Genomic DNA, 25295 nt, shown 5'->3' on the forward strand with positions numbered 1-25295 from the left:
GTGGGAGATAAAGATTTTAATTTAAAAGCACTCTATATGCTTAAAAATTCTGCCATACGACAACAGAGAATCACAGAATCCTGGAGGGACCTTTCAAGCCCTTAAATTCACTTCCTTCATTTTACAGAGGGAGAAACTGGTCCAGAGCGGGGAGGAGACTCCCTCAGCCACCCACCTCCCTGACTCCCATCTCACACTGGCTTCCTTCCTGGTCTTACGTAGGCAGGTTGCCCACAACGATAATCCTTCCTAGGACACGAAGGTTCTCTAGATTTTATATCCTGCAGGATTAAGATAATGACTTAAGGAACATGGATTATTATATACCACTGTAGTCTTCACCAGGGGCTCTTGGGCACAGTACTCAGCTAGGAGAGGGGTGAGAGGGTCAGTGGAAGAGTGAGAAGCAGGGAAGAAGGGGCTCTGGTTCTCTCTTTGGAGCTAGATGGGAGAAATCTACTCCCTGAATTACCAAATTTCATAAAGCCAGGAGTATACAGAAGTATCAATAATTGAATTCACTATGTGGCATTCTTTCAATTCACTGGATGTTACATCAAAAGGACGGAGAGATATAAAGACTCAAAGAACAGCAGCTTTGTTGATTTGCTCTCCTGGCATCGTTCTTAGCCTGTGCTGGCCTTAGGCAGCCATTTTTACCTTAATTCTCAGATGGGCAAGTAACTCCTTCCTTCTGGGCTGGCATTTTATGGTACTTATTGTTCTCAAAGGCTCGATAAGGACTGTTGGCTACAATAAGACAACTTCAATGCACACTATTCACTTTGCCGCTGAAAGAATATGATCTGATACATGCTAGTGTGGTGTTTAAATCACATCCCCAGAGACTGGGGTCCAACTTAGGGAAGAGGGTAAGGTTGGAAGATCACACAAGTCTGGGAACTGTGAACAGAGGGTGTCCTAGATATCACCAGACTCCCGAGTCAGCACGAAAACACCACTGCAGTTGGAGGCTGGATTTAATTCACTCTAGAGACAACCTGACTCCATATGAGAACACTGGACACACCTGCCCTCCAGCTGTTGGGTTCCCTTTGTCACCTTTACCCATTGGGCAGCTCAGCACGCCCTTTTGGCCACTGGCTTTTACCTCTTTTGGGCTTCCTTGTTGATGAGATCCATCTCTGAGGACCTCCGGAACATCTCTTCCTGGACCCAGTATCCCTGGTTTCCTGGTCCCAGGATTTCAGGTCGGCAGAGCTCCTTGCGGTTACAGCGCTGGTAAATGGTGACCAGGCGTCGGAGACGAGCTGTGAGTGCAGACGAAACTGGCCAGGGTGATTTGTCTGGGTCGGAGCCATCCTGGGCTTCAAACATCAGTGAGGATATCAGTATTTACAAACAGAACTAAAACAAAGGCAACTGGGTTTTTTGGTTGCTGTTCTTCCCTTTCATTTAAAGAAAACTAAAGCTGACTTAGTAACTTAGTGGAAGTAGCTGCTGTTCAACAATCAGCTCGGGAGCTAGGCACAGCCGGAAGGGCTGCAGTTGCACTTTAGAAGCAGCTTTAGGTACGGTGGGTTCTGCTCTCTCTCCAGTACAAACGTGCCTGTCTGTGGGGGCAGAACTGACTCAAGGGCCTTGCTCTAAGGCATCGGCTTAAGTGGATGCTCTGTGGCCATCTCCATTTAGAACTAAAGGCTTCTGTGTAGCTGGGCCTTCTAAACATCAAAGCCTCCGTTAAGTCTGAATTCAGAAAAACAAACCAACAAGAGAACACACCAAATACCCTTAACTTTTCTCAAAAGAAAAAAAAAAAATCACTGAAACCACGATTCCTTTTTATCTCTCAGACTCCATCCTGACTTCATTTCACTGTTGAATTCAGTGCCAGGTGGAGAAAGCTGGCCAGAGCCACATTACCGCTCCCTGGGTGACTCCCGCAGAGTTTGACGAAGGTCAACTTAATTGGCTTTTAAAAAGAGCCTCCTTAAAAAACAGCATTTTTTTCTTTTTTATTACACATGAACTCCAGGATAACTACAAACAGGGACCTTACTTTTCTTTGCCTTCAGAAGGACACAGTCTCACCTGCCCGGCTGTCATCCTTCTTTTCACCAAAAATGCCATCACCTCCATCACTGGAACTCTCCTAGGGATAAATGAAGTCATGCCGTCAGCACAACTGCAGCTCGGAAGAGACCAACTCAGAAACCCAGTCCCTACACAGAAGGAGTAAAGATGCACAAGAGACATCCCCTGCTCAAGAGCATCTCAAAGATCAAGGTAGTCCCTGATGAATAAAGCTTACTTATGCACAGAGTCTTAAAAGAGCCAGAAAGCAGTTTATTTAAAATAAGCATTTTTCCCCCTTGGAATTGTGTGGAATGATTCTGCCCGTAGAGAATTAGCTTTAAGAATGATGAACTGGCATGCTCCCCTGGCAACTACATTTTACACGCACTCTTTTAGTTGAGAATTAAATATTTGCTTTACTATCATCACTTGCAGTCTAATACTGTCATTTCACAAAGCATGGGCCTGCATTTTTGGATTTCTGCTGTGAAAAACTGTCATGCTCATGTTCATTATGCTTCATTTACTTCACAGCAATAGACGCTATTTTCCTAAAACATGACTGCTCCAGACAGGAGACCTGATGGCACAAACCTCCAGGAATTTAAAATTAAAATCATGATCTGAGGCTCAGAATCTGAAGTAATATCACAGGCACAGAGCTTATCCAAGTTGGAGTATATGTCAACCTGGCTCTAATGGAGTCCTTTACGAAGCCTTTCTTGGTCCCAGGAATGGAACTTCAGAGGCTCCTTATATACAAAGCATGTGGGAGTTTGGGTGTGGGCGAAGAGACAGTGCGAGTCTTCAACTTACTCCATTTTTAACACAAAAACTTACTTTTTTTTTTTTTTTTACTGAAGTAAAGTTGACTTGCGACATCATATTAGTTTCAGGTGTAAAACAGTGATTCGGTATCTTTATACAGTAAGAAATGATCACCACCATGGGTGTACTTTCTATCTGTCACCACACAAAGTTATTCTAATATTATTGACTACATTCCCGATGCAGTACATCACATCCCTGTGACTTATTTATTTTATAACTGGAAGTCTGTACTTCTTAATCCCCTTCACGTATTTCACCCATTTTCCCACCTATCTTATTGTTTTTCTTTTATATTTTTTAAAAACCAACTTTACTTTTTTATTTATTTTTTTACAAACTTATGTATTTTATTTATTTATTTTTGGCTGCTTTGGTTCTTCGTTGCTGTGCATGGCTTTCTCTAGTTGCGGCGAGCGGGGGCTACTTTTTGTTGCCGTGAGCGGAATTCTCACTGTGGTGGCTTCTCTTGTTGCGGAGCACGGGTTCTAGGCACGTGGGCTTCAGGAGTTGCGGCACATGGGCTCAGTAGTTGTGGTGCACGGGCTTAGTTGCTCCGCAGCACGTGGGACCTTCCCAGACCAGGGCTCGAACCCGTGTCCCCTGCATTGGCAGGCAGACTCTCAACCACTGTGCCACCAGGGAAGCCCTCTTATTGTTTCTCTGACTGCGTCTTTTGACGTGAATGACAGGCGAGAATAACCCCAGGATTCATGACTTCGGCTATGGTGGAGCACAGGGTCAGATTCTGTCAGAATAAGGGTCAGCAATCTGCAGCCTGTAGATTGTTTTTGTGTGGCCCTTAAGCTAAGAATGGTTTTTAAGGGAAGAAGAAGAGGAGGAGGAGGAAGGAAGGGAGGGGCAGGAGGGGGAGAAACAGAAGGAGGTGAAGAAGATGTGACTCTACTGGCCCCCAGGCCTAAGATATTTACTGTCTGGTCCTTGACAGAAAACTGGGACACAGCCCAGGAGAGCAGCACCTCGGTTCAGGAGGGATGGACACACACCTATGACTGGCAATAGTTAAAATTCAAACCGCTCTCTTAGGCCCCTAATACCGGGGAAGGACCTGAGAAAGGCAGAGGGGCAGGGGTTCATTTTCTGAATGCATTTCTTTCTTACTAAAGTAGTGGTAATAGCTGACGTTACCAAGAACTATGTGTGACCGTGCAAAACCCTTTACACGGCTTATCTCCTTTGGTCATCAGCACTGCTTCCCCAGGTAGAAAGTATTACTATCCTTATTTTACAGAGGCAGAAAACAAGCCCTAGAAAGTTCTGTAAGTTGCCAAGGTCACATGGCTACCAAGGGGCAGAGCTGGGCTTCAAACACGGTAGTCTGATGAGAACCTATACTGTAACCACTGAGCTGCCCAAAACAGAACAAAAAGAGAGTCCCGGCTGAAAATCTGATTTAGAGAGTGCAACATATTTAGAATTGGAGAACACTAGTTTAATCTCTCTTCTTTGCCCATGCAATATCAGTGAAGAGAAGGAACTTCAAGCTGATCTACTGTACCATTCTGAAGTGACACTTAAACATGCCAAAGCAGCCTTTCCCACTATTTAGGCAGTTAAAAAGCCAGCAAAAACCAACAACCAGGCCTTCCATCCTTCCTGCCATAGAGAACATTTTTGGGTATTCTTAGAGTACCCGTGAAGACCCTTATAATGCTGAAAGTTGTAATCATAGACTCTTCTAGACTGAGAAGTGCTGTACAGACTATGAGATGTGGGGTCAGGCGCCAGGGCTACCACGCTCCTTATTACGACGGATGTGTGGCTGCCGTGGGCACCGACTCCACAGGGGTAGCTCCGGGCTTGGTGTGAGGCAGGCACACCTGCCATGCAGGCTTCCTTTCCACCCTCCCTAACAGTTTCTGTTGGCCTTAGGCAAACCCTCAAGTAAGGAAAGATTCTGGAAGCCGTAAGTGCCTTTCTGTCTCCTGCTCTCTCTCGATGGCAGGTCCCCTCTCTATCACTGACAGAAAGGAGAAGACCTGGCTTAGCAGCAGCTGAAGTGAAAAAGATGTCATAATCTTGTGGTCACATAACCAATTTAATGTGAGTGTGACAGAGCGGTACCGCAGGGAGCACATGGAAAGCCCTGCCTCTGAAGTCTGCATGTGAACATGTAGTATCCTAGTTTCTGCCTCTGTGAATCAGTCTGAAAGAAATATTCATCTCAGAAGAAGTATGAATCAATCATTTCCAAGGGCAGGATCCCAGAGAGTGCTGACAAGTAAGACTGTCAAAGTAAGGGCAACAGGTTAGTTCCAACCTGCAGTTTCTCCATCTTGAGCACGCCTGTGTTTGGAGTCTGACAGTCCACTGCTCTCTGGCCTTGGGCAACGTGTTTCGACCTCTCTCAAGCTCATTTCTTCATTTGCAAAATGGAGACAATAGTACTTTACGGGTGATCGTGGGGCACAAATGAGTTGATTATGCAAAGTGTTTAACCAAATGCTGGCACAAAGCAAATGCCCGATGCACGGCAGCCGGCACCGAGGAGATACCCACGTACAGGCCCAACTGCTAGAGGATCCTTCAGCGTTTCTCTCTTTCAGCTGAAGTGTGTTCTCTAAGGATAGCTTCATGACACAGTGGCCAACAGCAGCAATGACAACAAAAGTCTACAGGTAAGTACATGGCCAGATACTATACTGAGTACTTCACGTGCGTTTTTCATTTATTCATTCTAAACGACTAAATGACCCTTTTTAGACAAGGAAATTGTAGAAGGAGAGATTGATAATCTAATACTACATATAGTTATTAAGTGGTGAAGATGGAATTCAAACCTAGAAGGCCTGACCCCAGACGAGGAGCTCTAACCACGGGGATGTATTGCCTCCGGGGGCTGAAGACACACCTGGTTGGATCAAATGCACTGTCAGTCACTAAGAGTAACTTAGCTTCCCGCGTGGCACTTCTCCGCCAAGGATGCAGGGCTGTTTCCTGATCTGAGAACAGCAGATCCCCCTCGCCTGTGGCTGCTCCTCCAGGCCCGGCTGCCTCCCCTCTTTGGTCTGGGTGTGGGTGCAGGCAGTGGCATGGCAGCACAGACCTGCAGACCCAGGGAATTTCCTCTAAGCCCTTACAAAACTCCAGGGCCAAAAGAGCGGTGATGAGCTGCCATCCTACATTTGTTTGCCAGGAACTGTGCTGGGTTCAGGAGCTCTGACAGTGGGAAGGATGGAGTCCTTATCCTTCTAGAGCCCACATTCTGGCCATTACAAGAGACATAAAATAAATACTGGCCATGTAGTGTGATGAGTGCTCCTAAACACAGTGGGAAAACCAGAAAGGGTCACCAACTCTGCATGGCCCAAATCAGGTAGGGGAAGGACATCTGAGAGGTGACTTTTGAGCTTCACACTGAAGGACACAGGAGTTCGCCAGGAGGAGAATATAAGAACTCTTTGTGCAGAGGTAACAGGATGCGTGAAGGCGCAGTTAAAAAATATCCCACAGCAGTTTTCATTTTGCAGAAAAATCAAGCATCCTACTACCTTCATAAATTTCATGTAGAAATAGAAAGTAGACACACATCAAATGTCATTAACACAAAATTCAAGGATTTTATAATGGAAAGACTGAAGGATTTAGAAAAAGATGTGAGCGGGCAGACACTGCTCCTGAGGAGTATGACTTCTTTTGCAGCTCATTAAAACTATTTGAGCTTCCCCCGTCTAGAATAGGGATAAGAACAACGCCTAACTGAAGGGGAAACGTGCTTTGTAAGCGTGGAAGTAAGCGTGGAAGTACTCCATCTACATTCAAATATCTCTATTTGAGTTCAGAGACCCCTTGATCTCTCAACTCATAAGAATAGAGTCATTGTTCAGTTCCTCATTGAACTTTTCTTATAGTGGGATCTGACCATTTTAGGCATTAAGTTTCCCTGCAGGAGTTTCTTCCTAGTTCACTGTGCACATGAACTCACCCTCCTTTTACAGAGAGCACCTGCTGTAGGAAGTGCTGCAGAGCGAGGACAAGACTGCTGGTTAGAACACAAGGACTACACCAGGCAGAGCTGGGCCACTACTTATTACTATCTCAGTTAAAGGAGATGGTAACCTCCCTGCATACTGGGTTTGATAGAGAACGATTTCCTTTACCATTCTAGGCTCTAGACCATCCCAAACACAAGTAAACTTTCTGACTAACTGCTTTAGAAGGCATGTCCACTGACTAGCTGCAACTGTTTACCAATCAAAAGCTCTACTGGTATTAAACAGAAAGGGTGGGGGAAGGGAGTAGACTAATCATCTCACATGTCCCTCTAACGTTCTGTGGTTCTCCAACTGCCACGTTTGAAGAGGACAACAGCACAGTGAGCTCTGGAAGGCACAAGAGTAGCAAGGGGTCTGGAGACAACATGATAAGAAGAAAGAGGAATTAAGGATACTTCACCTGAAAAGAGACTTAAAGAGATTACGGTAGCTAGTTGGTCTCAAAATTTTTTAGTCTTATCGGAGAGGAAAGTAAGAACAGTTTTGCTCTTTGCAGGACCAGAAGAAAACTAGACAGAGTCCATGGAACCAACTGGGAGTCAGATTTCTGGGTCAGAATAAGGAAATACCACCCAACAATGAAATGGGCTTCCTTGGAAGATAGCACATTCCCCCTTTCCCTTCATGGATTCCTGGAAGCACCTACACCTGCCTGGTATGCCCCCACAGTGATGTCGCAGTAGAAGGGATGGAACACTGAGACCATGCAGACATGTGTTAGGGTCCTTGCAATGCTGAGATTCTCCCATCTACTAACCAGGCCCCCCTCCTATGCCCAGGTCTGTTTAATTCAGATGAATTAACTTAGTGATGGATGATACGCTCTTTGGGCTTCCTTAACCTGCTGATCTGCCTGAGAACAGAACTGGGAGAAGGAAACACCCAACCAGTGTCTTCAGTACAAGGGCTGGGGCGTGGGGAGAAGGCTTGGTTCAGATGTTGGCTGTTCCTCTACGTTTGTTATTCTAGCACATGGACTAGAAGTCGATCTTAATCTGTTTATAATCTGTTCACCTCAAAATCTGGGAAAGGCACTCCCCATTCCTTCTGCTTTTGATTATATTCTATAGTCCAGGTTTTAGGGATCTGAAGAGCAAAATAAATAATACAGGCATTATTTTCATAAATGAATTTAAAAAAAAGGAGTCCCAGAGGAGTTTAACCATACTATAAGGAAACTTGAGTTATTTTACCAATTCTGCCACAACTCCCACTTCAGTGCCCAGATCTCTCCAAGACTGAAGTAAGCATGAGTTAAGCATGTGAACTTTACCATGAACAGCTTTCAGAGCTGGGTCTGGCCTGCGGTTGGTCTGGGGGCTGCCTTTTCATAGAGGATGCTGCTGGGAGAAGGGGTGTGTACGTACAGCTAAAACACTTCCTACTCTCTTGACTATGAAAAGAATATTTGATCAGAAAAAAAAAAAGCCAGAATAGCTAGAGAATATCTAGTCTGAACGCTATCATCTAGTAGCTGTGAGAATCTGGCAATGTCCTTTAACTTCCTGGGCCTGAATTTCCCCAGCTCTCACATGAGGGCAATAACACCTGAAGCTCTTACTTTACATGGCTGAGGTGAGGATCAACTGAAACAAATGGGAAAAGTGCTTTGGAAAGAGTAAAGTTCCATATGAATTTAAGGTACTATTTTCATTTCTTTGGTACTCAAGTTATTTCCATGGGAAAACACATCCCACATTCCAGACAAAGGAAGTAACTGTAAAAGCTAGGCAGAGCTTCTACCAGAATGGCACAGCTCAGATTTTAATTGTCAAGACCAAACCCAACTTCCTGCAGGTCCAGGGTCTAAAGCTTCATGCTGATTTGCTTCAATCCACTGCTTCGCAAACCTCAAGGAGATATGGAAGCATATCTTCAAAAAATAATTATTTCTTACTTTGGGAAAGTGATGTCATTGTTACTGTTAAAGCAATCAGAGCTGATGGAAACCAAGGTAAATACCATTCTCCAAACTAGAACCAAAAGAAGAGAATTGAAAACTTTTGGTTGGTGATCAGGAGGAGAAGAAAGATTATTCTAGTAATGGAGTCAGGCGAGGACAATGCTACAGTAACCTCTGGGATACGGAACCCATGAAATTCTAACAGATTTATTTGCTCCACTGAAAGCCAGAGAAAATGTGGTCAAATAGTGCTGGGGCCCTAGTAAGGTTTTGGTCTGCTTATTCAAAGCCCTAGAAACTCATCTGTAAAATGCAATATAGACTTCTGCTCTGGGAAGATGCATATTTCCCTATTCCACACAATATTTACAACTAAAACCCCTGGACATTATATATATAACAAACCTAAGGAAACTCTGAAAGGTGAAGAGAAGGCAGACCAACCAGGGACTTTGGGACACATGGGATGACACAGTGGTGAGTTTCCTGGGTTTCCTTTTTTGCCTTATATATCCTAGATCTGGAGGTAAAGAAGCTGGCTATCTGGAAATGACAAAGGGTACAGACAAAAAAAGCCGCAACAAAAGCCTGCTCTCTCTAGTGAAGGACTAGGAAAAGGGCAAGCTAGGAATGGACAAAATGTTAAGACAAGATGTGCTACACTTCAGCTCAACATAACAGAAAAAACTTCTGCTCACCACATCCATGCCGGCAGAGGCTGAGTGGGCCTCTAGAGTCTAAAGGTGGACTCTAGACTTCCACCTTTGCCAGGCTGTAACAGGGCTCCCCATTCCCCTGCTGGGTGGTGTCAAAAAGCCAAGTAGGGAGCTGGGACTTTTATCCCTGCTAGGTGGTAATAAGGTCCCCAACACCCATGGTGTCAGCAAAGACCATGTGGAGATCTAAACTTCCATTCCTGCCCAACAGTAATGAGAAACACCCCTGCCTTGGGTATCTTCAGGGGCTGACTGGGAACATTAACTTCTACTCCCACCAAGCAGTAAAAAGGTGGTGTACTCTGCCACCCACCCTGCCCCATTCCCCTGCAACAGAGATGTCAGAGGCAATCAGTTACAACAGAAGTTTTAAATAAGATCCTGAGTTTCACAATGTAATACCCCAAATGTTCAGGTTTCAATCAAAAATCACTTATCACATCAAGAACCAGGAAGATCTCCAACTGAATGGGAAAAGACAATCAATAGACACTAACACTGAAATGACAGAGATCTTAGAATTATCTGACATAAGAATTTAAGGCAGTCCTCAATGAGGAATTCTGAACATACTTGCCACAAATGATAACACAAAATCTCAGCAAAGAAAAAGAAGATCTCAGCAAAGAAAGAGAGATCCAAAGAAGAACCAAAGGGAAATTTTGGATTTGAAAAATACAATAATGAAATGAACCAGACCAAACAAAAACAAAAACACAATGGACAGGCTCAACAGCGAATAGAGGAGAAAGAGAAAAGAATCAGTGAGCTCTAAGAGAGAAAAATATAAAGTACCCAGTGTGACCAACAGAGAGAAACAGATTAAAAAAAACATTAAACAGGGAATTCCCTGGTGGTCCAGTGGTTAGGACTTGGCGCTTCCACTGCTGTGGCCCAGGTCCGATCCCCAGTTGGGGAACTATGATCCTGCAAGCCATGAGGCACAGCCAAAATAAACAAAACAAAACAAAAAACAGAACCTCAGGGACCAGTGGGACTATAACAAAAGATTTAACATTCATACCATCAGAGTTCCAGAAGGGGAGGAAAAAGGAATTCAAGAAATAATGGCTGAAAACTCCCCAAATCTGGTGAAAGACACAAACCTACAGATTCAAGAAGATGATAAACACCAAACAGGATAAACTCAAAGAAGTCCACACACACACAAATCACAGTTAAGCTTCTGAAAACTAAAGAAAGAAAAAAAAAAAATCCTGAAAGTAGCAACAGAGAAATGACACCTTACCTAAGGGGAAAAACAACTTGAGTGACAGAAGATTTCTCATCAGAAACCAGGGAGGCCAGAAGGAAGTGGCACAACATTTTTCAAGAGCTGAAAGAAAAGAACTGTCAACCCAGAATCCTATATCCAATGAAAATATCCTTCAGGAATAAAGGGGATATTAAGATATTCTCAGATGAAGGAAAAATAAAAGAACTGTCAACAGTAGACCTATCCTAAAAGAACAGCTAATGGAATTTCTCTCAACAGAAAGAAGAAATCTTGGGACACCAGGAAGAACAAAGTAAATAAAAATACAGTAGATGTTCCTTATCCTCTTGAATCTTCTCAATTATATTTCAGAATTGCAGCAAAAATTATAACATTGTCTGATATGATTCTAAATGTATGTAGAAGAAATATTTAAGACAATTATATTATAAAGGGACAAAACTAGAAGTAAGGACACTATACTTCACTTGAACTGGTAAAATGATGATACCAGTGGACTGTGATATATGTAATGAAATATCTAGAATAACCACTAAGAAACTTAAAAAAAACCCAACAAAACATACCCAACATAGATAAATCAAAAAAGGGATCAGAAAAAAGGTTCAAATAACCCACAAGAAGTCAGGAAAAAGAAAACAGAGAATAAAAAAATGGAGAAAACAAAATGTCAGACTTAAGGCTTAATGCATCAATAATTACATTAAATGTAAGTGGCTGAATACATCAACTATAAGACAGGGTGCATTAAAAAATATAACCCAACTAAATACTGTCTACAGAAAACTCATTTCACATAGGCAGGTTGAAAGTAAAAGGATGGAAAAAGTTATATCATGCAAACATTTATCAAAGGAAACCAGGAGTAGCTATATTAATATCAGATAAAGTACACTTCAGAGCAAAAAAAACCTATCAGACACAAGCAGGTACATTATATATTGACAGCAGAGTCAACCCACCAAGAAGACATATCCTAAAGGTGTATACACCAGACAACAGTGTTGCAAAACACGTGAGGCAAAAACTGATAGAATTGAAAGGAGAAATACACAAGTCCATAATTATAGTTGGAGACTTCAATACTCCTCTCTCAACAACTAGACAGAAAATCAGCAAGAATACAGAAGAACTCAACACTATCAACTAACAGGACTGCATTGACATTTATGCAGCGCTCTGCCCAACAACAGCACAATACACATATTTTTCAAGTGCCCATGCAACATATACCAAGAGAGACCATATCCTGGGCCACAAAAATAACTTAACAAATTTAAAACCACTGAAATAATAGAGTGTATTCTCTGAGCACAATGGAATCAAACTAGAAATAAAAACCAGAAAGATTATAGGACAATCTCCAAATACTTGGAAATTAAATAACACATGTCTGATAATCCATGGGCCAAAGAAAAAGTCTCAAGGGAAAAAAAAATTAATTGAATGAAAATGAAAATACAACAAATTTTACTATTTATAATAAATAGTAAAAATCGTGGGGCCTAGCTAAAGTAATGCTGAGAGGGAAATTTATAGCACTGAATGCATACATTAAATAAGCCCAAAAGTCTCAAATCAGTAATCTAAACTCCCACCCCAAATATCTAGAAAAAGAGGAAAATAGAACAGAGGGGCTTCCCTGGTGGCACAGTGGTTAAGAATCCGCCTGCCAATGCGGGGGACACAGGTTCGAGCCCTGGTCTGGGAAGATCCCACATGCCGCGGAGCAACTAAGCCTGTGTGCCACAACTACTGAGCCCGTATGCCACAACTACTGAAGCCTGTGTGCCTAGAGTCTGTGCTCTGCAACAAGAAGCCACGCACCGCAACAAAGAGTAGCCCCCGCTCACTGCAACTAGAGAAAGCCCGTGTGCAGCAACAAAGACCCAACACAGCCAAAAAACAAACAAACAAACAAAAACAAACAAAAAAAACAACACAAAACTGGAAGGAAAAGAATAATAAGGAGCAGAAATCAATGAAATTTAAAATAGAAAACAGAGAAAAATCAATGAAACAAAGTTCCAATTCTTTAAAAAGATAAAGCAGACAAATTTCTAGCCAGAATAATAAGAAAAAAAGAAGACACAAATTATTAATATAAGGAATGAAACAGGGAATAGCATTATAAATTCTGCAGACATCAAAAGGATAACAAGATGATACCTCACTGTAGTTTTGATTTGCTTTTCTCTAGTAATTAGTGATGTTGAGCATCTCACACCAGTCAGAATGGCCATCATCAAAAAATCTACAAACAGTAAATGCTGGAGAGGGTGTGGTGAAAGGGAACCCTCCTAAACTGTTGCTGGGAATGTAAATTGATACAGCCACTATGGAGAACAGTATGGAGGTTCCTCAAAAAACTAAAAACAGAACTACCATATGACCCAGAAATCCCACACCTGGGCATATACCCAGAGAAAATTATAATTTAAAAAGATACACGCACCCCAATGTTCCTTGCAATGCTATTTACAACGGCCAGGACATGGAAGCAACCTAAATGTCCATCTACAGAGGAATGGATAAAGAAGATGTGGTACATATATACAATGGAATATTACTCAGACATAAAAAGGAATGAAATAGTGCCATTTGCAGAGATGTGGATAGACCTAGCGACTGTCATACAAAAGGAAGCAAGTCAGAAAGAGAAAAACAAACATTGTATATTAATGCTTATATGTGGAATCTAGAAAAATGGTACAGATTAACTTATCTGCAAAGCAGAAATAGAGACACACATGTAGAGAACAAACTTACGGATACCAAGGGTGGAGAAGGGGGGGTAGGATGAATTGGGAGGCTGGGATTGACACATATACACTACTATGTATATAACAGATAACTAATGAGAACGAACTGTATAGCACAGGGAACTCTACTCATTGCTCTGTGGTGACCTAAATGTGAAGGAAATCTAAATAAGAGGGGCTATATGTATATGTATGAATTTTTCATAGTTTTCCTCCTTTCCATATTTGACTGAATCATGTCAAAAGAACTCAGAAGCCAACTTGAGGAGTTTTCCATAGGCCATATTTTAACAGCATTAAGAAACAGGGACTTCCCTGGCGGCACAGTGGTTAAGAATCCGCCTGCCAATGCAGGGGACATGGGTTCGAGCCCTGGTCTGGGAAGATCCCACGTGCTGTGGAGCAACTAAGCCTGTGCACCACAACTACTGAGCCTGCGCTCTAGAGCCCACAAGCCACAACTACTGAGCCTGTGTGCCACAACTACTGAAGCCCGTGTGCCTAGAGCCCGTGCTCTGCAACAAAGAGAAGCTACCACGAGAAGTCCGTGCACTGCAATGAAGAGTAGCCCCCGCTCGCCGCAACTAGAGAAAGCCCGCACACAGCAATGAATACCTAACGCAGCCAATAAAACATAAATAAATAAATAAATAAATAAATTAGTGACAACACCAAAAGCCAGTGAAGATGAGGAGAAAGTGGATCATTCATACATCACTGGTGGGAATGTAAAATGGTACAGCCACTCTAGAAAACAGCTTGTCAGTTTCTTGAAAATACTAAACATATAACTACTACATGACTCAGCAATTATACTCTTGGACATTTACCCCAGAGAAATGGAAATGTAAGTTCACACAAAATCTGTATGCAGATGTTTACAGAGGTACTTGCAATAGTGAAAAACTGGAAACAACCCAGATGTTTTTCAATGGATGAAGGGAGAAATACTACTCGGTGATATAAAGGAATGAATTATCATTACACACAACAATCTGGATCCATCTACAGGGAATTATGTTGAGTGACAAAAGCCAAGCCCCTAAGGTTACATACTGCATGACTCCATTTATATAATATTCTTAACATGACAGAACTACAAAAGTGGAGAATAGGTTAGTGGTTGCTAGGGATTAAAAAGGAGGTGAAGGTAGGAGGGATGCAGATGTGGCTATAAAAGGGCAACATGGTGGATCTCTGTGGCGGTGGAAATGTCCTATATCTTGATTCTGTCAATGTCAGCATCCTGCCTGTGATATTGTATCATAGTTTTGCAAGATGTCCCCCTGGTGGGAAACTGGATAAAAGGTACACGGGATCACCCTGTATTGTATCTTACAATTCCATCTAAAATCTACAGTCACCTCAAAAGCAAAAGTTTCATTAGAATAAAAGGGCAACGCAGTCTGTGAGTTGACAATTTTTACAGTAAAATGCTGGGGAAAATGCAATGCAACTGCAGCAATGCAATCAAGTTCCCAAAGACCAATATACCAAGATGGGGATTTCTCTCTTGATATTAAAGATAGTGGATTACAAACACAGCACATGTGACTCACCATTTGTTTCTGGAGGCCATCTACTTTGTCTTCTGTATTGTCTTCTTTATCTGTGTTGCCTCTAAATAAAATTAAAAATAAAAAATAAAAAGCATCACACACCACCTAGAAGCTATTTTGCAACTAGGATGCTTGCATGAAAATCCCCCAGAATCACTGACCAAAGAGAATATTAGTAGATCCCTTGCCCCACAGGCCTCAAAATCTTGGTTTTTCCAGTGTTACAACTTCTACGAGCAACGACTTCCACTCAAATGAGACTTTAGCACGAGACTCATGATCTACTCAGGCAAGTTCAGAGGCCGGCTATTCAACAATGATGCTATCTTTAAAAAGGTAATTACTGCCCATCAAGAACTGTCTGGATAAGCGGCTTTGATAAAAGAACAGAGTCTAAGGCTGACAGCCATGCAAACTAGGAGTCCTGATGTGCTGACCCCCAGATCCCACAGTAGGATGCCGTGGAGGCAGAATCGCTCCCCACATTTAGCGGCCGTCACTTCCTTGAAAGGGAGCTCTGCCGTGCGTGCTGAGGAAGGACACTGCCCTCCGGACCATCAGCTGCTCGTCCCTAGATTAGCTGCCTAACATCTTCTCCCTTGTGAGCTTAACTACTGCTGATGCCTACCTGTTTTTCACGATCCCTGGTAAAATCAACTTTGAAGGATTCCTGTCTCAAATATTCTTCTCTCTGTTGTTCAGGTCCTGGGGGCAGAAGGAGCCTCCTACCTTCATTGCTTAACCACAGAAAGAACAGCCACCCCCAAAGATACCAGCTGTAAGCCACATTCGGGCACCTCCCCCAGGTGGTGTTTTCCCTGACCCCGTGTGCCCAACATTAACACCACTGGTCCTTCGGGCATTTGTTAGTATCTCTCTGAAAGCATCTTTATTATCTTCGGGGCAGAGAACGTTACAATAGCTAGGGCGTTCACCAGGAGCTAAGGACAGATGGAAAATGCATTTCATCCTTTTCTCTGCCTTAGCACATGGTTAGGGGGCCTGGCATTGTGCACCCTCATGTCCAGGCTTGCCCGTGGCCCCAGGAAATGCTACTTTTGGGGGGAAGATCAGGCCAAAAGCTTACCAAACACAAGCTAAGAGATATATGCGATGTTTTCCAAATATATATATATATGAAAACCACAGCTTTTCGCTATTTAGCTTTCCTATGAATTTACACATTTTGGAGTTATGCCCAAAGTAATTAAAACTCGACAAAGGGGATGCTTCCATATTTTTTTGCGCACAACCCAGTGACAAGACCTGAATGCCACGGCCATCAAGCAGTGGCTCCTAAGTCCACCTTACTCATGGACCATGAAATCTTTAAATAACACTGGAACTTCATCTGAGGCACTTCAAGGTCAGGAAGCCTGAACTTGCTGTACCGCTTCTTAACTTTCTGCCAAGTATGAGAAGTTATGAGAGGTCTGAATTCTTCCGAGAATCCTCTGACCAGACGAGCCTGATTAAGGAGTAGGCAGGATGGTGGGCAGCTTGGGGAACTCAGGAAGGACAGGAACTGGTATCTGGTTCAAAGTGTTTGGGATTCAAGGGAAAAGCCTGAGGCATCGTAGGATGTAACCAAAGCAGCAATTCTGGAAGGCAGTTCAGGTTTAAGGGAGATGCCAGACCGTGAGGAAGAGACTATTTTAGAGTGCTGGATGTATGCGGTCAGAGATTCGTGGGGCGACAAGTCACACTGTGGTTGGCCCATGAAGCGTCTCACCTTTCGGGAATGTCTGAGGTCCCATCTGTAACACCCTGCTCTGCAGAAAGGGACTTCTCGTCTGGCATCCCAACCTTCTCCAGGAAGCAAAGTGCTGGGTCTGCTCTCATGGCATTGTACCTCTCGTAACCTGATCAGGGGTAATGAGGAACAATGAGGTCATGTCAGAACTCACAAGATCTGCCTTGCGCCCTAGACAGTCATTTTGTTTCCCTTATTAAATAAAACGCAAAACAAACAAAAAAATACTGATTTAAAAATGACCGGATCCTGTAAGATTTCCTGTCAGGGGAAGATCCTTGCGCTAAAGTGGACACCTTTGAGGAAGTAGTGCTCGCCCCAAAATGAAAGCTGATGTAAATATTCTGCGTCCGTGAAGACACACAAGATACAGATACAATTCCTACTTGTTTGCGTCTTTTGGACAGCAAGGGAATCAGGCAAGCTGGTTTTGCAATGTCTTCCCCTCACCAACCCCCCAACTCTGGACACCCTATTATCTTGTCATCTCATGAACAGGCCTAGTTTTCTTATGGTCCAATTTTATCCCATGTGTTAGAAAGGGAAGCTGAGCAAAGTAATGGATGCAAAGGATGAAATATAAAGAGGACTACTGTGATTGTCGATTGGATTAAAACAGACCCGTTCCCTCTATATTCACAAACTCAGTATGAAATCCTAATCTACTGGCCAGGGCTTTGGAACTGCCTCTCACCATATCCCCAGAGTCAAAAATAGATGGAGGATTTCTGATCCAGAACAGAGACCTCAGACAGAAGGCAAAATGATGAAAAAATATCCCTTTTAATTTGATGATGCCATGCACGACAATTTGTTATTTTATTGAATCTAATGTAATCCTATAATGAGACAGGAATATTTATTTGGTCACAGCTATTGTCATATCGAACTATTTTGGGGGGAAACTCCTTCATGATCATCAAAACCCTTTCCATGTTGCCCCTAAGTAAGTCAATTTCTAACTCTGTAGTATGTACAGAGAGACCCCATCACAGGTGATATAAGGTGCTGTACCTAAAATGAGCACCGGCTTGGCTGCTAGTAACAGACTTGATTCTACTCTGTTGGGTATTTCCCTTCTATATTGGTTTTTGTTCCGGTATCACTGTTGATGCTGTTCTAGCCCTCATGTGTAGTCAGCACCTGGTACTTTTTATCTGAGGAGCTGCAGGTGCTTTATCTTTTAATTCAAAGTGACATTTCTGCCATCTCCATGACAGGTGCTGCCTGCACGAGGCATATGGCAGGAGAAACTGGGGCCTTATGTTCTTCTTTATTCACTTATTCCTTAGGGCAATTGTTTGATTACTGTAAGCCTCTCTCATGAGACTGTGGGCTCCCCAGGGACAGAATCTGTATCTGTTTTTACTCATCATTATACATTCAGTACCTAGCACAGGGCCTGGCACTGTATACACTCAACAAACCACTGACTGGATGTGTCAGTTTGGCCCAGACTCTCTTCCAATAATCACTGTAGGAAGAACCATTCTCACCCTCTCCCCATGGTCTGCCTCAGCTCACATCACAACAGAAATGCCCACCATGCTCCTGCTGTCTTGAGGACATGCCTGCCATCGTCTCTACCTGCCCCCTCCCCAGGAAAAGAGGGATGCTTTATCTCATAGCTGAGATGGTGAAACCTTCCTCCTCTGACCCTTTATCATGGAGGGAGGTTAACTGTCCATGAGGGTCCTGCCCTCACGCATGCTGTGCTGGACAGGGCCTGAAGCAGGCCGGTCCCTCCAGGTGCCTACTACCTGGGTGAGTCTCTGCTCTGCAGACTTCTTCTTGTCATGTGCAGGCCTGAAGTCTAGACAAATTCGGCATTTCTATTTCTCAACCAGCTATGAAGCTGGAGGCGAGGAAGAGTGATTGACCCAGTTCCCTAGAAAACCCTAACAACTGTCCTGAACAGACAGTAGTAGGAGCTGTAATAGCAACATAAAGACATAAATAGAGCAACAGGTGGCGTAGGCTGCTTGCCTCTCTCCACTTAGTCTAGAAGTTCCTCTATAAGAGTATGAACAGAAATACTAAAATCCATAGCTTGATGAGTATTTCATAAATCCAGGCTGCCTATTTCCTAATGCGATCAAGAGCGGTCAACAGCATCATTCAGCACAGATTTGCTGCAGGGTCCTTCTTGCTGTAAGCGGAAGCTCCAGCCAGTTCTTCCACGGGGGTCAGCTCGGAGATGGAACCGGGGCTTTGGTCTTCCGATCTGAGCAGGGTCGTAGCAGGCTATGTCTGGGATGGAGCAGAAGATCCACAAAACCTTGGACGATGAACAGCTGTGTATTTCTTAACAAAGAAAATGGCTGCAGCTCTACAGCTCATACTATGTCTCCAGGGCATGGAGGCAAGGCAGAGAGAGCTCCTGATAGAACCCTGAAAAGTAAACGCCAGACAGCTTGGCTCTCTGAAAATATCACATCTCCATCGGCTGCTGGGTATCTGGGAGTTTGTCACCTGGTAAGACACGTTGTGTGGGTTTGGTTATCCTGTGGAGAGGGCTGTTTCGTGGGGTGATGAGGTGTGTTACCCAGGTGAGGACAGGTCTAAGCCTAGGCGCACAGAATGTCTGCTGGAGCAGACCCAGCAGAGCAGCCCCCCGCCAGGAGCAGGATCTGATCTGGACTACGCAAGACACCAAGGAGGATGGGCCCACGCAGCCAAGCATCGGCATTGGTCCAACCCAGCCTAGGTTTGACTCCAATGTCACTGTCCAACTACACGGGTCTGGTCCCATCCAAGAGGGAGCCAGTCTGCATGTGTGGCTTAACACCGGTCCCCCAGCACTGGGTACAGAGGCTAAGTCTTCCCCATCTTTACAGCGTGTCTGCTAAGCTCATCACATTACACCAGGTACTTCAGGCACTGCATGCATCACCTCCCCGGCACCTGCCCCCCCAGCTCTGACCCTGAATACCAGAGCTCACTCAACTGGGAGAACCTGAACGGAGTGGGTGATGCACCATCTTCAAGTCTCACAGGCGTGCTCAGGAAACACTTAGGAATTATTAACTTGCAACCCTGCGAGCTGCTTCACTGAGCAGAAGAATTTTAGATTTGGAAGTAACCTTAGATATCATCAGATTGACGCTACCATTTCTGATAAGAGACTGGTTCGTTGTGCTTCACGGAGAGGTCACATGGTTCCTCTTCTCATTTCAGAGCTGAGTTCTAGCCCTGCACTGTCCAGCAGAGGAGCCACATACGGCTAATTAAATTTGAACTAATTAAAATTACATGATATTAAAAATACAGCTGCTCAGTTGTATTAGTGACATTTCAAGCGCTCAACAGCCACACACGGCGAGCGGCATCTGTAGAGGACGGCGCAGAAACGGGACACTTCCATCACTAGTAGTAGTTCTAGTGGACAGCACTGCTTTAGCCTAACCTCAGTGATTTGAAAAATTTTCATTGAATTATAGCTGATGTACAATATTATGTTAGTTTCAGGTGTACAACAGAATAACTGGACATTTAAATACATTATGAAATGATCATCACAATAAGTCTAGTAACTATCCGTCCCCACACACAAAGCTAATACAGGATTACTGACCATATTCTTTGTGACTTATTTTATAAATAGAAGTTTGTATCTCTTAATCCCCTTTACCTATTTTGCCCACCAACCCACTTCCCTCCCTTCTGGCAACCACCATTTTGCTCTCCATATCTATAAGCACCTGTTTTGTGTGTTCATTTGTTTTGATTTTTAGTTTCCACATATAAAGTGAGGTCATGTAGCATTTGGCTTTCTCTGCCTGACTTATTTTACTTGGCATATTACTCTCTAGGTCCATCCATGTTGTTGCATATGGTGAGATTTCATTCTTTTTTATGCTCAAATAATATTTCATTGTATATATACACCACATCTTCTTCATCCATTCATCCATTGATGGACACTTAGGCTGCTTGCATATCTTGCCTACTGTAAATAATGATGCAATGAATATATCTTTTTGGATTAGTGTATTTGTTTTCTTTGGGTAAGTATACAGAAGTGGAGTTGCTGGACCGGATGGTAATTCCATTTTTAATTTTTTGAGGAACCTCCATACCGTTTTCCATAGTGGCTGCACAAATTTACAATCCTGTCAAAAGTACTCAAAGGTTCCTTTTCTCCACATCCTCGTCCACACTCGTTCTTTGCTGTCCTCTGATGCTTGTGGGTCACCAACCCGGGGGTGTGGGTCCCAGGCTAGACTGCACCTCCGCCTCGCCTACGATTCTTGTTGTGGCTCCTTCTTTACGTCTCCATTTGGGGAACGTCTTTTCTGCTAGTCCTCAGGTCATTCTCAGACACAGCTACTCTGTAAGCAGGTGTAATTTCCACATGCCCGTGGGAGGACGTGAGCTCAGGACGTTCCTACTCTGCCATCTTGACTCTGACTCCCTTACCCCAGTGGTTTGATAAAGGGCTCTCAACAGCACCAGACCCTCCCCCAAAGCCTGCATTTGTAACACCAGAATCTACGTTTTGAAGGGTTCTTCATTAAAATAGGTACACGCGTGGTTGTTACGTAAATATTGCAGGTTGGCCTGCAAATGTTGAAGAATTCTACTCACAGGGCGTGTGTTAGAAAGAGAGTTAACCTTCCAAAGGCAGAGGAATAAGTGACAGTGGACAGCACCAAACACCTGTTATGCACTAAGCACTGTTCTAGGCCGCCCACATATACTGTCTCATTTAATCTTCAAACAACTCTCCAGGTAGGTTGTCTTGATACCCTCCCCAGTGTACAGGTGAGGAACTAGGTCAGAGAAGTTTATGACTTGCCCAAGGTCACACATTTAGTCACTGGCAGAGCTGGCAGTGAAAGCCAAGTACACCTAACTCTTCCCACTTTAACCCCTGCTCTCCAGTTCAAAAATTTGGCTAATTCACCTGGCAGGGAAGGTGTGTATTAGGCACATTACAGTGGATATTATCTGGGACTTTCATTATTCATTTTAACAGTTGGCTGAAAACAAGGGCAGGTAGTTAGAACAAGGCCAGAAATGAAGAAACAGGACATTTATTTCAGTTTTTCCAAGCTATTCAAAAACCTACCTCAGTCCCCTTTAGTCTCTAGATTACCACATTAAAAAAAAAGAAGATGTCTATGCCATCTACTATTCTTGAATTTTTATACCAATAGGGCAAAAATTACACACTAGGAATATGTAGATTAGCTAGAACGACCTTAGAATTCTGCATACATGTGACATGCTAAAACCTAACATTTCCCCCATTTATTTACTGCTTTACTCAAGAAACCCTGGGGCCTACCACGTGACAGGCACTAGGCCGGAGGCTGGGACCGTAAGAGTGAACAATCCCACGCACAATGGGGCGGTGAGGCTAGTGAGGAAGATACACACTGAACAAAGCCCTTGTGGCCACCCTTTCAAAGTGCCTCACTGATACTTATATTTGCTATATTTTCATGACTCACACATTCATCTGGCCAAATTTCTGAGAGGACAGAGGTGAGGCTCTACTTTCTAAGAGAGACATGCAACAGGCCTATGGAATTTTTCAGGACAGAGAAGATGTTCACTGAAACACTCACCGTGTTTGAACACGCCAATCAGAATCACTGAAACACTCACCGTGCTTGAACACGCCAATCAGAATCACTGAAACACTCACCGTGCTTGAACACGCCAATCAGAAGCGACTTGTCGGCCTCGGCATCCCACCAGTCCACTGGGATCTCCACGCAGTCGATGTCGGGCAGAGGCACGTCCAGCTCCCTGTGGAAGGAAGGGCGTGGACTCAGAGTGCCGTCAACACAGACAGAAAACAACACAAGAGCTCCCGGCCTGAACCCTCATACTAAGCCACATCCCGGGCTGCATGCTGAGAAGCTGAAGCAACAACAAATGAGAGGATTCAGATAGCTGGGGGCCAAGATATCTTAACCAGGGCTCTGCCCCTGGTTTACAGAGGGAGCTACATCAGCAGATGTACTTGGTATTCAGGCTCCACTCAGACTGAATGACGCAGAATCTGAAAGCACCTCGTGGAGAACGCACAGTCAGCCAGCCTGAGGGCTCTACCCGTGTCAGGTGGCTCTAATGTGCCTCTTCGGCTGACAGCCATGGCAAAAGCCAGCAATACGTTGGTTATGTGAAGGCAGAACACCCCTTCTGACTTCATACATGATACATGCATTCAGGTGTCTGAATTCATACAGGATCAAATGCTGCAAAGTGCCCAAATCATCTGGATTCAACCTTTGGAGACCCCAGGCACCATTTGAGAACAAGCTAGTCTGCACTGCTGCACGCGGGGTGTGAAGAGAGCCTTTCAGAGGCTGGCAGCCACAGCAGGAGGCACTTCCTGGTGAGGGTCTGCTAACGGACTGCTGGGTAAAACTTCTGGCCAGAGGGATGAACACAGCTCACCCCAGGGAGCTGACATGGAGGGATCAGCCCCTCGTTGAGTTTCTGTCCATGTTCTGAGAGCCCACATGGACCCTTAGCTGACTGGCTTTATTTGTCTGAGCACCATCCTTACTCTTTTGAAGGCTCTGGGGTTTTGGGGAGAACATCCATCTGGATGGCTCTTCCCTCCCACCTCCCAGCTGCCTGGGATGGTGCCTCTGCAATGCTGAAGTTTCCTCTCCCATCAGGTTCTTCTTGTTGTGACACAGGGCTGCCTGCCCCTTGCCGGGCCCAGCTCTCCCTGTGGGGATGGGGCTCCTTGGCCCCCACCTCTCCAGGCAGTGCTCCCTAGCTGGCTCCACTTCAGGGCCCAATGCTCTGCCTGCGTGGTGCCGTGGGCTGAACAAATTTTGGGGGATGAGCTGTGATTCATTCCTCACAGCACTTTCTGCACAATAAGGCATTTAACCTGCACGGGACCAGTGACAGCTAAGATTGAGGGAAGCAGAGGGAAGGAGGGAAGCAGGGGGAAGGGGGTGGGCAATGGACCTACTCGTTCCACGTTCTACTAACTTCCCTCCAACTACGCATCTAAGAAAGCACGTGATGGGGAGGAGTAAATTCAGATACATTACTTCTGCCCAGTTAACACTGGATATAAATAAGCAAGTTGAATTCTGCTGCATATACATGACTGACAAATTGAACGTTTTAGCAACACACCCCACCTCCCTATCCTTACTAGAAATGCCCATAGTAACTACCAAGTAGTAACAGTCAATGAGATGACTGGTCCTAATTACAAAATGCCTCAGGGGTAGGACTGTCATTGCCTGTCACCTCTCTCCTTCTTTAGTGTTCCTGTGACCACTGAAGTCATTAGCACTGCCCAGTGGAAAGTAAGAGAAAGAAACCAGGGCCCCAGGGAATCTCAAAGCACAGTTCAAATACCAACACTTGCTATGTCCCCTGGGAACAAGCAGCGTTGTGGGGGCCAGAGCAAACTGCCAATCTGGGGAAGGTGAAGGAGGCCGTCTGGGGATCCCACTTATACAACGTGACTTCTGACAGTCCAATCAAGTAGTAGCTGGGGGCTCAGCAGCCTCATTCCCCCCAATCCTGGGATATTCCCACAGGATTCTACAGCTTTGGAAACACTAGCTTACAAAACTAAGGCACAACACATCAAATGGTGGCAAAGTATTAGTAATACGACTAGCAAATAAAGGAGAACCACTCAAAGGTAGAAGAGGACTAAGGCCAAGAGTGGGATTCCAAGTAGAGCTTTTAGTCTACACCTGTTGGATCAAGTATCAAAGTCACTAATATCTATCGAACAATGATTAGTTAAGGTAGAGAAATGACTGCTTTAAAAGCAATTTTACAACACTACTGGGAGAAAAAAACCCCAACTAAGAACCTCACCAAGAGCTGTGTTTGTAAGCAGCTGTTTTCTCCTTTATTTCACTCGTGGATGACCTGGCTGAATCATCCTCATTCTGCCTGCCTGCTCTACCAGAACTGGTCCTGGGTGGGAGGGAACACGGGCCTCTTGAAACACAGGCAGGTTTGTCCATTTCCATCAACAGGCACTTCATGGCAATTCTTTAACACTGGGAGCTAAGGTTGACCTTTTTTACCTGGCCGGAGTTCCTTCAAATGCTTTATCCGCTGCTTCTCCCAGTATTTCAGCTTTTAGGTAGTACAGCATCCGGACTCGCAGTAGTACCCTATGATACGTGAACACAGTAATGAAACACATTAGAACCCATAAGCTGCCTATGAACTGCCATCCCCAAGCTGACCTGGGGGAATTCCGGGCGCTCCCGGGTTGTTAGGGCTATGAAGTTATATATGAGAAAGGACTAGAAAAAGAAAACACCAGGTATTAATGGCAGAAATTATTGTGATATTTCCATTCCACTCAAGAAAACGTATCTCATCAGTCATCTGCTAAGGTCATCCTGTGGGCGTGGGAGGTGAGGGAGGGGAGGTGAGGGCAGCAGAAACAGCATCCCACCTGGTCCTTAACAGCAGCGGTCCCCAACTTTTAAAAAAAATAAATAAATAAATTTATTTATTTATTTAATTTTT

The 25295-nt window shown here is 44.2% G+C and overlaps 1 protein-coding gene across 1 annotated transcript in view; it reads right to left on the reverse strand.

Moving 5' to 3' along the window:
- CHD6 (chromodomain helicase DNA binding protein 6) overlaps positions 1-25295 on the reverse strand; it is a 211602-nt gene that overhangs the window by 19466 nt on the left and 166841 nt on the right. The window contains exons 24-29 of the mRNA XM_082671502.1: positions 24842-24931; positions 22465-22568; positions 16791-16920; positions 15059-15119; positions 2053-2113; positions 1112-1328 (exon numbers count right to left, since the gene is read on the reverse strand). Coding sequence (XP_082527628.1) covers positions 1112-1328; positions 2053-2113; positions 15059-15119; positions 16791-16920; positions 22465-22568; positions 24842-24931 — 663 coding nt within the window. The remainder of the gene's footprint in view (positions 1-1111; positions 1329-2052; positions 2114-15058; positions 15120-16790; positions 16921-22464; positions 22569-24841; positions 24932-25295) is intronic.

The sequence above is a fragment of the Grampus griseus genome (assembly GCF_964374135.1).
Source record: "Grampus griseus genome assembly, chromosome: 14".
Taxonomy (NCBI): Eukaryota; Metazoa; Chordata; class Mammalia; order Artiodactyla; family Delphinidae; genus Grampus; species Grampus griseus.